The 15,506-nt window shown below is 48.1% G+C and overlaps 1 protein-coding gene across 7 annotated transcripts in view; it reads right to left on the bottom strand.

The window, feature by feature from the left end:
* The window catches only part of DOCK2 (dedicator of cytokinesis 2), a 405,468-nt gene that overhangs the window by 56,227 nt on the left and 333,735 nt on the right, over positions 1 to 15,506 (bottom strand). For all 7 annotated transcript variants that reach the window (XM_029217458.1, XM_029217457.1, XM_029217460.1 and 4 more), the window contains one exon: positions 5,787 to 5,935. In XM_029217458.1, coding sequence (XP_029073291.1) covers positions 5,787 to 5,935 — 149 coding nt within the window. The remainder of the gene's footprint in view (positions 1 to 5,786; positions 5,936 to 15,506) is intronic.

The following is a 15,506-nucleotide window of genomic DNA, read 5'->3' as shown; positions in this document are numbered from 1 at the left end:
CTGGCATCGTATGACATTGTTGACACTGTCCCCTTCACTGGCATCGTATTACAACAGTCAAGGGAAATGGATATCATCAGCCTCATTCATAAATCAGGAAACAGGCAAAGTGGGACCTTTGTCTTGGGTTTCAAAGGATGGATGGGCTTGACTTAGGGTGCTCCCAAGGGTCCCACACACTCCCAAACATACACTACGTTACGTCAGCATGACAGGCCTTACCCCCCAACACTGTCACTAAGCAGAGCTTAGGGCGCAGCTCTGGCTTCTCCAAATTAATCCCATTTCATCCACACTACAAGACTGCATCACATCACTGACTCCTTCCGCAACCCCTGCAAGATGGATATTTGTTAAGGAGCATCCTCAGGTTACCTTCACGGAAGTTACATGCCGCAGGGCCCAATAGCCACCTTAAACACTCAGGAAAACGGGGGTGAGCTCTAGGAGTCCAGACCTCCTGCTGCAGCAGAATGACATCACGTGGGCCTCACATTTACATCATGCCTTCCCTGCACTGTTTCCTCTGCCTCTCTTGACTCCTTTAGAACCTCTTGGCTATTTTCATCATCTTGTTTGCCTAGAACATTTCTTTGATAGGAGCCGGGCCCCTCCGAAGTGTGAAATTTAGGGATCAAGAGCTCTTCCTCAGCTACCTTCAAAGGTAAAGTGCTGGGCTTCCCTGGTGGCGCAGTGGTTGAGAATCTGCCTGCCAATGCAGGGTACATGGGTTCGAGCCCTGGTCTGGGAAGATCCCACATGCCGCGGAGCAGCTGGCCCCATGAGCCACAATTACTGAGCCTGCGTGTCTGGAGCCTGTGCTCCGCAACAAGAGAGGCCGCGATAGTGAGAGGCCCACGCACCGCGATGAGGAGTGGCCCCCACTTGCCGCAACTAGAGAAAGCCCTCGCACAGAAACGAAGACCCAACACAGTCAAAAATAAATTAAAAAATAAATAAAATTTTTTTAAAAAAAGGCAAAATTCCTTTAAAAAAAAAAAGGTAAAGTGCTGACTATGACACGGGAGGGGGCAGAGATAGTGTGACAGGCCAGGATGGCAGAGAGATAACAAAGATGGAACTGGCACCAGTAAGTCAGCCTGTGGTCTCCTTTGTTAACTAAATGCTGGTTGTCCTGGGGTGGGTGGAAGCCGACATGGGAGGAAGCTGGAGGAGATAGTGTCATGTGAGGAGGGATGCCGATGCAAGTTGGTGCAGCTTCCTAATTTTCTTTGAGTTATCTCATCTCTTCCTGTTTCATTTCATCACCCATGGAGCTTGAGTCTGGGAACCTATGATGGTATTATGATACACATTTTATGGATGAAAAACTGAGACTGAGAAAGGTTAACTAGCCTACCCAAATTTATTCAGCTCATAAGCAGCAAGTCTATCTGACTCCAAAGCACAGTGTCCAGAAGACAGTAGGTGCTCAGTACATATTTAGTGAATTGATTTGCACTTTTCCACATTATGTTCTAAGCCATTTGAATCACCAATTCACTCCATGCCAACACTCAGTCTCGGTGGAATCTGCCAAACTGATATCTTTGTCCATTAATTCATTCAACAAGCAATTATTGAGTTCCTGCTGTGTTCCAGGCACTGTTTTAAGTGCTGCTGTCAAATGCTATTATCTCTTCCTTCTCTGAGAAAGGGATTCTCTCTGGATCTCCTGCCTGCTGAGAGCTCAGACCCTCCTGCTGATTGGTACCTTATCCTGTTCTACAACCTGCCTCACAGGTAACCCCCCTACTTCCTCTCTACATCCCAGGACCTCCCTTCCTTCCCACCAACATCATCTAGAAAGCCCACAGTCCCTCCCTCCACAAAGACTTGGCCAGCAAGACAGCTGGTCTACCCAGCCTCCTATGGGGTTACTCAGGCAGTGGTCAGCCACCCTCATTATCCTACATTATAAAAACATTTACTGGAATGTTCCTCTCTGTACCAAGGCAGTGGTGGGATGGAGGTCTAAATGCCTCCATTCATACTGAGAACGTTGACATGGTTCACGTCACATTCACGTCAGGCACTTGACAGGTGCTGGGAGTTCAGGCCTGAGGGAACCGCTTTGGCCCTCAAAGAGAAGCTCACAGTCTTGTGATGGAGGCAGACCTGTGAGCAGGTTGTCATGCTATGGGGCACAGGTGACATGCCTGAGCTCCACGCAGGTAGGACTAGATGCATTTCACTTTAACTGGGGCATGGCCACGCCAGCCACAGCGTGGCCAACTCAAGGCCCCTCTTGCTGTCCACAGCCCCACCACGGGAATCATGGAGTGTACCAGGGACATGAAATCCAGTCCCAGTTAAAGACAGAGACCGTCTGGGGTGAAGTGATGTACTCCTGAGGGGCAACGGCTGTCAGTCAAATGCATCAGGCATTTAATTGGGGCTAGAGGGGGAGGGAGGTAAATCTGGTGATGAGGTTGCATAAGAAACTTATAGCAGAGAGACTGCCCTGGAGCCTCCTTCTCCCCACCCCAGCCACTCAGAGTCTACCCTCTTCCTGTCCCAGTTCCGTCCATGCTCATCCTGCTGGAACAAATCTTAGTCTCTTGCATCCAGATGCTCCACTGCCCCAAGAAGCAGGAAAGGCTTTCCCAAAATGTGAGGCCTCAGCTGAAGGATGACTAGGATTCTTCAGGCAAAGAAATCAAAGGAAGAGCCCAGCAAAGGGACGACAGCAAAGGAACTACAAGACATTGGGTATCAGGCCAGAGGGCCTGGTGTGAGCCAGGAGCAAAGGCCCTGCTAAGTTCTCCTGTGAGCTCTGCTATTTCCATTAAAACCCACATTTTAGAAAGGGAACCCTGTCATCTTCTGGGCATGTGGTTCTTCCCTTATCTCATTGTTTGACATCGTGCACTAATACCAGCTTGCACACGAGGCCTGCCGGGTCTCAAACCCCAGTTCTGCGGTTCATTCTGGATCTGGCCATCAGGGCAGCTTGGGGCTCATGGGGGCCATGCTTCCTCCCTTTCCTGGGGACACCGTCCATGGCTGCTTACTCCGAACCAAGCGGTAACACCTGGGTCTGCTCATCCCACAGCTGGGCTCCCACTAAGCATGCAGCTTGCGTTCACGTGGGAAGCTGCCGCACTAGTCAGCCTGACTGTCCCATCCCTTTTGATAAGGTAGCAATGAAGAGAAGCAACTGGGGAAGGAGCTAACGATGAACACATGCCTGGAGCGAGGAGCCCGGGGATGACCCCATTCATGGGGAATAGGTGGGTGCATGCCACAGGGATGCCTCAATAAGGGAATCCATTAGGGCAGGAAAATCACACAACAGGCAAGCCTCGGAAGACATGAGGCCACCAAACACAACTGTCAGGTTGTAATCCAGAAAGGACCTGGGTGCGCTTCTCCTTCGGACATTGTATACCATCAGTACTGGGAGTGTATCTTTTGCACACCTGCTCCCAGGACATCTTCTGAGCCAGCTGGTGCCCATACCATTGCGGGAAGTGCTGACCTGAGGGGAAGCACGATGCCCTTCATCCCATGTACTGTGCCCTTCACAGGTTCCCAAGCTTCACAGACTTTTCCTCCCCCTTAAAAGGCAGCAGATTCCAGACAACCATCAAACACTCGATCCAGGGCTGCGGCTTCTACTCCCCCACCCCAGCTGGTTGGATATGGTGTCTTTCTCCATCTGAACTCCTCACCTGATTTCTTTACAGGCTCCTTGCAGGGGGGCAGCTGGTCACCAGCCTTCCTGGGACTAGAGAGCTGCCACCAGCCCCTGGGCGGGAAGCACACCCACACACCCTCTCACACTGAGATCATCACAGCTAACTAGTCTCTTTCCTCTTAGAACCACCTTTTCCAAAGTGATTGGCACATCCAATAGATGTTTCTTCAAGAAATAAATTTGAGAAATTCAACAGGTCTGTTTACTGTGGAACAGCTCAGTGCCTTGGCTACTGAGTTAATGTGTACTGGAAGTCTCCAACAGGGGTTATGGCATGCAGGGGCTTCCCAAGGTAGTTAACCTCGAAACCCTCTTCCATAGAGCATCTGGTGGGATTAGAGCTCCATGGAACATTTTTTGAGAAGGCACTGCTTGAAAGGATGCCACTCGTTCTTTCATTCAGCCAGCACTTACTGCGATGAGGCCAGTGGCTGGATGGTGCAGTGGGCACAGCCTGGGCTTGAGATTGTAGTGATCTGTGTGTTGCAACCTCTGCTCTGCCTCTTTCTTGATGTGTGACTTCACCTCTCTAAGCCTCAGCACTTCCATCTTAAAATTGGGTGGTGATGCTGCCTACCTCACAGGGTTGTAATAAAAAGTTCATCCCATGAACTACTGTACGGAAGTTATTTACAGTGCTTGACACAGAGTAAACGCCCAGTTAATGGCAGTCATTGTCACCATCATCATCATCGCTTTTATGACATGAAGATGAGGAAGATGCAGAAATGTGTTTAGTGCAAGGCAGTGTATAATAAGGATACCTCAGACAGCTGGAATGACATAGGAATAGAGGGCAAAGATCTCTTAAAGGATGAGCGTTGGAGTGGGCTTTGCAGGATTGTAGACGATGTTGGCAGGAAGGACTGTGAATGTGGCAGAGAACCCGAGGAAGAGGAAACATGAAGGAGGATGCTCACCAAGGCAATGCAATTCAGGTGAGCTGGTGGGGGTGGGGGGTGGGGGTTGCCTGGAGAACAGGTGAGGGGGAGGAAGGAGTTGGAGGAAGTGGCTGGAACATTTGATGGAAGGCCAGAGCAAGGAGGGCCTGGAATGCAGGAGACAGGGTTTGGGCTTTATTTGGTGAGGATTAGAGAACCAGTGAACAATGGGAGGGTAAGGTCTGCATGGATTTTAAGGAAAAGCACTTTGGAATCTGCTGCCTTTTAGAAGGCACTTAGGTACCTGTTTTAAGGAAAACTGTTTGGCGGCCAGACATGGTATAGAATGAGAGGCAGAAATGCGGAAAGGCCGGAGAGAGGGCACGGAGCCCAGTTAGGCGGAGCACCAGGTGAGAAGGGGGCTGAGCGGACAGGAGGGCGAGACCTGGAGGTACTGCTAAGGCAAACTTGGCAGGACTTAGACACACCTTCCTAAACTGGGAGTGACTACTGAATGTTGCCAGGAACCTGTTGTGGAAACCAGTGCTTATTCCACTGGCAGAAGCATCTGGAGTGACTGGGCCCAGAAAACGGTCCTTATCCTTCCAGTTTGACGGGATTTTCAATGAAAATGCTTGGTCAGTGGCCCTCGCGTTTGACACAGGTGGCTCACTCCCTGCATGCTGGGGAAAGCCTCCCATTCCATCCCCACAGCAGGTCTGCGGGGCCTCCCTACGTATGGGCCTTGGGCTCTACTTGCTGTCAACCCTGATGCATGGCCAAGTCTGACACTTGGCGGGGTAGGCTCTCTCTCAGCTATTCAGATCTTCCGAGTCATCCCAGAAGCAGAAGTGCTGGACAGAGGTGGGTGTCCCGTTGGGGCAGGTGGGAGGGAGGGGGCCTTTGGACACACCTTGAGGGGGCTCTTCGGTACAGAAATAGAATCTTTACTATTTCCTGTTGAGAAAGGAACCACGCTGATACACAGCAAGAAAGTGCATTTTAATCTTGGCCTCGGGCAGGAAAGTGTGATAGAATACTGACCAAATCCGATCTGCCAGCTCATTCAGGGTACGAGAATAAAAGTCCCCAGCCTACCGTCAAGCCTCTGAATGAAGTCCAGGCAGACGGAACAAGGATATCATTATGGAAAAATGGGCTGGGGATTAGGGATGCTGGCATGAGTTTCCAGCCTCATTTTTTACCTTTTTGAAATCCCCACTCCTTTGATATTCACACAGCATCATGTCGAAGAAGATTGGGATGGTGGCTTTCCGGAGCTCAGCCTCAGGGATAAGTGTCATCTCTAATATAGGTCCCACCATGCCTGGGATGAAGCAGATTTTGTTCTGGCCTGAAAGAGAAGAGGGACATGGACCCATGAGACAGTTTTCATGATGCACAGGTTCTCAGACCATGCCTGGGGAAAGAAAAAAAGGGAGGCAAAATTGTAAAAGCAATAGTTAACACTGATATAGTTGTTTACCGGGATCCAGGCACCATTTTGGACACTTCACGTACATCCACTCTTGTAAGAGACATGTGCATCTCCCAAAACAAGCTCCGTTGTTAAGGATAATAACCCAGGCGTGTGGAAAGCACGTCGCTGTTCATAAGGGTTTTCACCTGCATCATCTCCTTTGCAAATAGGGCCCTGACGGAATATGCTAGTGATGGCAAATCAGAGGGATACTTGAAACTATGTCTGTCTGCAACACAAGCCGTGTTTCTGAGATTTGGAAAACATGCTTTTACCAACTGTTTCATGAAAACAAGAAAAGCAAACTTTGCTGCCAAGAACCTGCTATAAAAGTATGGTCAGTGTAATAGCGGGAGTTAAAACATCGCTTACGGTCAGATAAACTACAAGTTCTTGTTTCTTCAGCCTCATTTCAAGACATTCCTGCGTCCCCTCCCCTGGCTCTTGGCATTCTTGCCACACTGGCCTGGTTCCACTGTCACAAGCTCACCTTGTTTCCTCACTGCCAGACCCGTGCACACACGGCTCCTTTGTTGGTAATATTTTCCCCTGCCTTTTCCCCAACATCTGCCCATTACCACCTGGCTTCTCATGGATGGATAGGCTGAGAAAAGCCCTACTGCATGCCCACCCCACTGCCAGCTATGTCAGATACTGCACTGGTTGGTGGTCTGTCTTCTTAGTCAACTTGGCAATGATGGCTTCATTTGATAAACGTCTGCCTCCCCCCCACAGAGAGCTTTGTGAGAGTAGAGATCATGTCTGTTCTTATTGTTGTATCTGCAGCACTGAGCATAGAACATATTAGATCCTCAGTAAATGTCTGCTGAATGAGGAAATAAATTTGTCTAGCTCCTACACTCACTGGCTATGTGACTTGGATATGTGTCTTATAAAAATGCAATCACAATGCCCACCTGTTGAGAAGACCATGTGAAAATATGTCTGTGTATACTTAGCCCAGAGCCCGGGAGAATCGGCACCGAGAGGGAGGGGTAGTGTTGCCCAGTGGTTAAGGGCACTGATTCTGGATGTAGATTGCCTGAATTATGTAAATGGACTCTGCCATCAACTAGCTATGTGATGTTGGGCAAGTTGACGCCTTGAGGCCTCCGTGTCCTCCTCTGTAACGGGAGAGAATAACAGTATTTATTTCATAGGGTTGTTGTGAAGAATAAATGAATTATTATTTATCAAGCACCCTGGACGGTGCTTGGCACGTGGCACACTTCATATAGTGTTAGCTATTGCTGCTGTCACGTTTGGCCAAAACGAACCGTGAAGGGCAGCCTTGTTGAGCAGAACGGATCAGACTCCTCAGAATACACACATCAGATGTGGCAGAGGAGGGGAAAAGAGAGGGGCACTTAAGAACTGTGGGGATTTCCTAGGGAGCATGGGCAAGGCTATCCCAGCAACCCTGTCACTGAGCTGACACCCAGGTGTTTCAGCAGCAGCTGCGTCTTTCTTTTCCTGAGTTTCAGAACCTAAGAAGCCCATCCTGGTCTTCCCCATTGTCAGGATGCACACCGGTGATCTCCGCCTCGGGGAGAGAGCTCCTGGGGCGCAGAGACTCAGGCGGTGCGGCGCACAGCCTGGCGCCGCGGCTTTCGAATAAAGCTGAGAAAAGGAGCCAAGAGGGAAGGCGGCAAGAAAATGAATTTTAATTCAGCCTAAATGAGGCTTAAGGTTGGAGTGAGTATTTCCCCAGAATTCGGATAAAAAAGGCATCATCCTCGGAATATCTTCGGCTAGTGAGAATGAAATGATGACGGCTGGCAGAGAGTTGAGTGAGACATAAAGACACTTAACCAGGATATCAGCTTCATTATAGGATGTATTTGGATTGTCCTTCACATTGATCCAAACAGAAAAAAAGGGGGAAAAAAAAACGAGCTTTCCTGAAGGTTTATAGTAACTGCTAATCTAGGTTTCTGATTTAGTCCTTCAAGATCCTTTAAACCCTCAGTGGGGTTTTAAAATTCAAAGTCGACTGCAATAGTAAGTAGAGGGTAAATGAGAAACTGTCAGATAAGCCACCATGGAATGGAGAAATTGCTTATACAACAAAGGCCTTTAGAATACTGGAGGGCATTGGGTCTGATAAGGATATATTTAAGATGGTTTAAAATAAAGAGCAGACATGCCATAGACCAGGGACTTCTTAGACACTTTGGACCTGCATTCAGTGGAAGAGATGTTTGGAAGAATAGGGAAAGAGGAGAGAAAGAGATGCTGCTCCCTAAATGCAGTGTGATTTCAACGGCACTTACAATGCTCCAGAAAGAAATTTTATTCATTTACATCAAAAATGGAATTTCAGCACATTGGATTTTGTGTTCAAGTAATCTGAATGTGTGCCTTTATAATCATAGATGCCCACACATGCACACAAACACAGAGAACATATTTGTGGCTAAGTGAATGCAAACTCATTTGGGAAAAAAAAAAAAATTCCTCATTCGAGGGACACGTCTGCGGTTTTCGAAAAAAGGCAAGGAAGGGAATGGGCGAGAGGGTCTTTTTCACATAATGGAAGCTGACTCTCACTGGGAACAGATACAAAGTGCCTATAAGCCAGCAGGATAAATCCAAATGCCGAGTTACACAGGCTTCAGGAAAGGATCTGGTGGTAATGAGAGCACAGGGAAGAGCTTAGGTGTGCGGGTGGAAAGCAGTCCCCTGTGCTCTCCGGCCTCAGTTTCCAGTCTGTGCAATGGCCTTGTCTATCACACCTCTCAGGAAGAGACCGTGAGATTGCAGGCCAAGGGTCTGAGGGCACTAAGAAGGCGACCTGGCAAAAAAGAAACAAAGAAAGAAAAAAGGAAGAAGGAAGGGAGGAGACAATCCCATGAACCAGGCTGAGAATGAAGGTGGGCAAGTCGCTCACCTCAGGGGGCTGACAGGGCACCAGGGGCACTCGAGCTGAGAGCGTGAGGCCCTGCGAGGGCTGGCACAGACCCTGAAATGAATGGGATGAGGGCAAGTTACCACCCCCTGGATTTCAGCGTCCCGCAAGCCTCTTGGGGACTCTGAAATAAAGCCGGGCTGCTCAGGAAAGACCACTCATTCACTTCAAAAGAGGAAGAAAGAACACAGATCTCTGCTCCACCTTCCCAGGCTCGGAAAATCTCCCTCCCAGCACTGCTCTAAGACAGGCGGTTGTTTCTCTCCTCGTGACCCAGAACGTGCCCGGCCCCGGCTTCCCTCCAGGCCCTGTAGAATCTCTGAGCCTGATAACCTGGGTCAAGTCCCCCCACTGCCGCTCCAGGCCGTGTGGCTTTGTGCCTGTCCCTTAGTGTCCCTGAGCCTCTGTTACCTCAGCTGTTAAGTGGAGATAATAACCATAATCCCTGTCTGGAAGAACTGTTGAGAAGCTTAAAACAGAGGGCCTTGTACAGGGTCTGGCTCGTTAGAAAGCGGCTCAGGAAGTGTCGGTGCTGACTATGATGACGCTGAGCAGTGCAAGCTCGGCCTAGGCTGGGTTCTGGAAAAAGCAACGTGAGAACACCGGGTCCGACCTCATGGAGCCCCCTGGGGCTTTGCATGGAACTTCTCAGTCCAGTCAGTTTGTTTGTTCACCTCTAGAGTAAAGCGCTGGCATGGGAAGAAGGTCGGATTAGACGTATCTTATCTCCCATGGCTGACATTCACCACCCTCTAAACCCTTCTCTATCCTATCGAAACATGTTCTTATCTGTTCTCAAAGATGTCTGAAAAGCTCCAGTCTGATTATGTTGGTCTACAGCTTACAGTCCTTCCATGGGTCCCATTGCTCTGCAGGCCCATTTGGCCCGATGCTCCGTCTCCATACCCCAGCCTCCCTCCACTGGCTTGCCTCCTGTTCCTCCGGTTCGCCCTGCTTCCCCCTCCTCAGGCCTGCACACTGCCCCCTTCTGCCCACCATGCTCTTCCCTCCCTCTCCCTGACCCCATCACCGCCCTGAATCCTATCACCACCGCCTCCACAAGTAAATCTTACTCGTTCTCTATCCAGTATGGAAGCTACTTGGCTACATGTGTCTTTGAGCACTTGAAATAAGGCTACTCCGAGCTGAGATGTGCTGTAAGTGTGAAAAAAACCCACTAGATTTCCAAGAAAAGAGTTCTGGAAAACAAACCAAAAAGAGGTAACATATCTCAGTAATGTTTTATATTGGTTACATGTTGAAATGATAACACTTTGGAATATGGGGTTCAATAAAACATATTGTTAACACGAATTCCACTGCTTTTTAAATACTTTAAAAAAAAATTTGGACACTAGAGAATTTGAATTTAGACAGGTGGCTCACATGCTAGTTCCTTAGGACAGCACTGCTTTGGAGCTCAGGGTTCTCCCCGTTCCTCATCAAGGCCCCCTCAGCTCACTCACTAGGCAGGAGTTCTTTACACACTCTCTGGACGCCCCCAGCTTCTGCTCTACAGCTACGTCCCCTTGCAACCATAATTAAATAGCTCTGCAATTAGTTTGTTACTATTCAGTGCAAAGTCCCTGAGGCTGGGGGCTATGTCTCTAACTACAACTGTTTTCAGTTGTAGCCTCAGCTACAGGCATACTGCCTGGCACTTACAGGGTACTTGTCTTCATTTTCTGTTGCTGCTATTATAAATCACCACAGACGGTGGCTTAATGCAGCACAGATTAATCTTATGCTTCTGGAGGTCAGAAGTCTGAAATGGGTTTCGCTGGGCTAAAGTCAGGTGTGAGCAGGGCTGAGTTCTTTCTGGAGGGTCTAAGGAGGAAATTGTTTCCTTCCCTTCTCCAGCTTCTAGAGGTCGCCCACATTCCCTGGTTCATGGCCCCTTCCTCCATCTTCAAGCCAACGGTGTTGCTCTTTCTAATCTTTCTCCGACTCCCCTGCCTCCTTTCCTGACTTATAAGGACACTGTAATTGCACTGTGTCCATGTGGATATTCCAGGATACTCTTACCATCTTCAAGATCCTTAATTACACCTAAAAAGTCTACTTTGCCATGTAAGGTCACTTATACACAGGTTCTGGGGGTTAGGACTTGGACATTTTTGGGGAGCTATTATTCTGCCTATCACAGTGCTCAATATTCGTTGTTAAATGAATCAATGAATGGGTGGATGGATGGATGCCTTTCTAATCCCATTTCCTATTTCTTCCCAGCAGCTTCTGCCCAACCCTAAGAAGCCAAGCTTGCTTAGGCTGGTTGGTCTCCTGGAATAGTTGCCCCTCCCCCATTCCCCTCTGTTTCAGTTCTGACCACCCTCGGGTCTAATTCAAGAGCCATTTACTCAAAAGAGCCATCCTCCTGTTTGCCTGAACTCCTGAGTCTCCACCACACATTTCACATTAAAGAACATGCTCTTACTTTGTTCTTTAAACTCTTAGTTTGTTCTACTCTCAGAGCTGGATGGTAGGCTCTTCCAGGCAGGGCAGGGACTGTGCCTTATACTTTCCCAACTCTCCCGCCCTTCCCTGGAGCTTAGCACCAAGCTGGGCACCCCACAGATGCTTAAAAAGGAACGGGGCAGTTGCTCTCACAGCTCTGCCGGGAGTGACCTCCCCACGTGTGAGGCCATGATGCCAGCCGCTGGAATTTGTCTTTCTTTGCCATGAAGACTGTTAACGCAGCAGACCGGCATTAACCCCAGTGAATGTGGGATGGTTAAGCACAGTTATTTTGGCAAAACGTGCGTTGCTTCACTCTAAGCAGAAATCAAATGTTATGATGCTACGTTATCAGGGAAAGTACATTATATTTGGCATCATCCCAGGATTCAAAGACTCAAATGGCATTCACCCTTTAGTGGCTGGGTCCTAGTACCAACATATGGTCCTCCTCTCCATAAAGACCTCCCTGCATGTGCCCTGTCTCACAAAAGCACGCTCACACACACACACACACACACACACACACAATGTCTAGACTTTTCCCTGAATAATCTTCCAGCCTGAGATTGTCTTTGCAATTAGCTATCTTATAACCACAGGGTTGCTCAAATCTCTCCTGATGAGAAAAAGATGATGATACTGGTGATCATGGTGATGATGCCCTGACTGCACTGGGCATTAAAACAAAAGTTTAAAACTTCACATGCATTATGATTCACTTATTATCAGCAGTCTTTGAAAAACGCAGTTGGCTATTTCATACTCTTGGAAAGTAGTCTGCATATTCTGAAACAAATTATTAGTAAGAACACTGGACTTGAGGTCAAGAGTCTAGCTCTTTTGCCTCAGCTGAGTCACTGATTTGTTGTTGACCTTGGGAATGTCCTTGTGCCTCTCTGGGCCTCAGTGACCTCACCTGTAAAATCAAGGCATTGAATTAGATGATGTATGTATCAGATAGGGATGTAGCAGAAATCTGATCACCACGGCTAAACTGAATAAGTTCTGCTTTAGTTTTCTTCCTCAACAAGAAGCCAGAGATGGTCAGTCCAGAGCTGCTCCTCCATCCTTAGGGTGTGACTCTTGTCTTCATGGCTTCAAGGTGGCTACCACACCTCCAGGCATCTTACTGTTTCCCAGAAAGGAAGAGGGGGAAAGACTATGGGCAAAAAATGTGTTGTGCTCATTGAATTTGTCCCCCTTCCTTTTACTTTAATTGGGAAAAAAATGTTTTCCTGAAGCCCCAGGAAGTTTATTTCTTCTGATTCTCATTGGCTAGAGTGGGGTCACATGGCCATCACCTGCTATAAGTCATTGTTAACTGAGCAAATTGTGACCATGAAAAAGAAAAATCAGGGATCACTTAGCCAGGAAGAAGGATGGAAGGGCTATTGTGTGGGCACTCAGCCTCGTCTGCCACAAATGGCTTCTAAGTTTCACTCTGTCTTGGATATTCCACGAATTGCACTTTAAAACCCACCATTACCCGAGGCAGTGTTCTCACTACACTGGGCCCTCCTGTACACAGCGCTTAGTCCTGGTGTGGATTAGCAGATTAACCTCATTAGCACGTTAGAGAAAGTGCGCTAATGACATCATCTGGCAGAACGCCGAGCAGGGTGGGTATGGGGAACCATCCATTCACTCTGCCTCCCCTTATCCCTGAAGGAGATAGGCAAAGAGAGGGCAGCCATGTAACTAATTAGCAGCAGGAAAACCCCTTCAGGCTGATATACCTTCCTCTTCCTTGGAGCCTCCGCCATCCTCGCCAGCAGCATCCTTTACTTTTTGTTTTCTGCTGTGGACATCTGTGCCTTTGTTTGACCTCTCGTAACTCCGTGAACGTTTTACTTTGGGAAATTCTGCCTCCCTTGACGGATGTAGGCTTGGTGGGGGCATTGATGGAGAGGTCATCCAGGGAAGGCCAATAGAATGGTGTCCCCTGGAGACTGGACCTTTAGCAGAGTGATGCTGGGATGGAACATTCTGAAGGCAATGTCACACCACCTGTCGTGGATCCTTGAGTGTCTCTGGCCCTACCCTTCGTAGCCCATTCCCCCTTCCCCTTCCCATAAGTACCTTCCCTGATTAAGGCAGCCACAGTCAGCATCTCTTTCTTGCAACCCCCAAACCCTAACAAGTATATCTTTTAATTACATTAATTCATCCTACAGGTACTTGAATACATCAAGAAGTTTGTGATGCTTCTGGACAAACACTCGTGCCAGGGTACTTGTCCTGAATCTAACTCTAACCCACTCCAGGATCTCGTACACACCTCTTTGTCTCTCTGTGCCTTAGTTTCCTCATTGGTAAAATGGTGGGTTGGACCAGACCTGTAGCTTCAAACTATTCTCTGAAGTACTTCAGGATTTCTCCCCAGAAAATCCACAGGGGTCTACATGGGAGCTCAGGAGAGGCCCATTATAATGGGCTCTGGGCCCCCCACTCGACTTCAATTAGAATAGCTTGGCTTTCATCCAATTTCTGTGTTGAGCAGGATATTTTTTTTATTGGTCCTCAGCTAAAAATAAACGTTTGAAAAATGCTGGACAATATGATCTCTAAAGGGCCCTTCCAGTTCTGATGTTCTGTGATTCTAAGCAGGTGGAATATTTGGTAACATCTTTTCATTCATCAGCATAATTGGGAACACAGGAACGCCTGCCAAAACATAATCTATATCTAAATAAAATCTTCTGTGTGCAAAACAGCGGCAATGAAGGACATTCAGAAAAGAGCAGGCTGTGTGGAAGAACTAGAAACAAACAAAGCACAGATCCCTGCTTTGCAATTCTGGCAAAGCTTGATATGTAGATCTGGGAAAGGAAGCCCACCAGGGCTTTACCTCCTCTTTGCTGTTGTAAAGCAAAGAATGCAAACTCATATGCAAACCGAATCTGGGCCCCATGTTTCACTGGACACATTCAATGTTTTAAAAACTTTCAATTAGTTATCACCAATATTCATAAATTGGAAAATGCATTTAAAAATTATGTTTCCTGGCTTCTTTTGAAAAAACGGAAGATGTGACAATGTCGGCCTTGCATTGTAAAAGGACGGCGGTCAACCAGAGCAGGACAGCAACTGTCCCTTTTAGCTGGGGCACATCTGCTTCACTCTGCTGCAGGCCCACCTACTCCTTCCTATAATCCTGACCCCTGAGGCCAGATGCTGGCTACCAGGTAGGCCTTCACTTGCACTATGCTTTTTTGTTTTTCCCTATTGCAGGGTAATGGTGAATGAAACATAAAGTATTTCTTACATCCCTGTCATTATCCAAAGTGGAAAAACAAAAGATAGAGTGAGAAAGGTATGCTGTTCTAGAAAAACAGGGCAGAGATGGTATTTATTTATGATAGTGGCTTACAAATGGGGGTAATTCTGTATACACACACACACACACACACACACACACACACACACACACACGACATTTGGCAATGTCTAGAGACTTTTTTTGGTTAACCCAACTAAGGAGGATCTGGTGGGTAGGCATCTGGTGGCTAGAGGTCAGGGATGCTACTAAGTATCCTACAGTACATAGGGCAGCCACCACAACAAAGAATTATCCAACCCCAAATGTTGACAGTACCCTGCTTTATGGATTTCTGTGGGTTTAACATACATCAGTCCCTTCACTCTTTTACATTACCTGCCTGGGCACTGCCCGGGCCCTGCCCTTCAGGCCTTAGTGACACAGGCCTGGCTTTGATGACTACTGAGCTAGAACAGGAAAATTAGGCTCCCTCCTGATGGCACGAGGGTGAAAATAATGATAAAAACTCTGACATGGGTGTGGCCTCCATGGCCTCACTCTCCCAGTATTTGTTCTCATGATCCTCATAAGCACCCTGGGAGAAGATGCTGTTTCCCCAGGTTAGGCCCAGTGTCACTCAGTCCCCTGGCTTTGGGCCTCATAGCATGTAAATGACGGGGCAAGGCCCCAGGCAGAGATGTAGAGTCTGTTCTGGGCCTGGTTCCCCAGCTCTCACTTTGATTTTGTGAGCCAGTCCACAACCCTCCTGTTACCAGTATGTGCTCTTGGCCTGAGTTGAGCTGCTGCCAGCAAACACAAAA

The sequence above is a fragment of the Monodon monoceros genome, unplaced genomic scaffold (assembly GCF_005190385.1).
Source record: "Monodon monoceros isolate NGI ecotype Baffin Bay Population unplaced genomic scaffold, NGI_Narwhal_1 Super_Scaffold_12, whole genome shotgun sequence".
Classification (NCBI taxonomy): Eukaryota; Metazoa; Chordata; class Mammalia; order Artiodactyla; family Monodontidae; genus Monodon; species Monodon monoceros.
The sequence above is the reverse complement of the archived record's forward strand: the minus strand, read 5'-3'. Positions and strand labels throughout refer to the sequence as shown.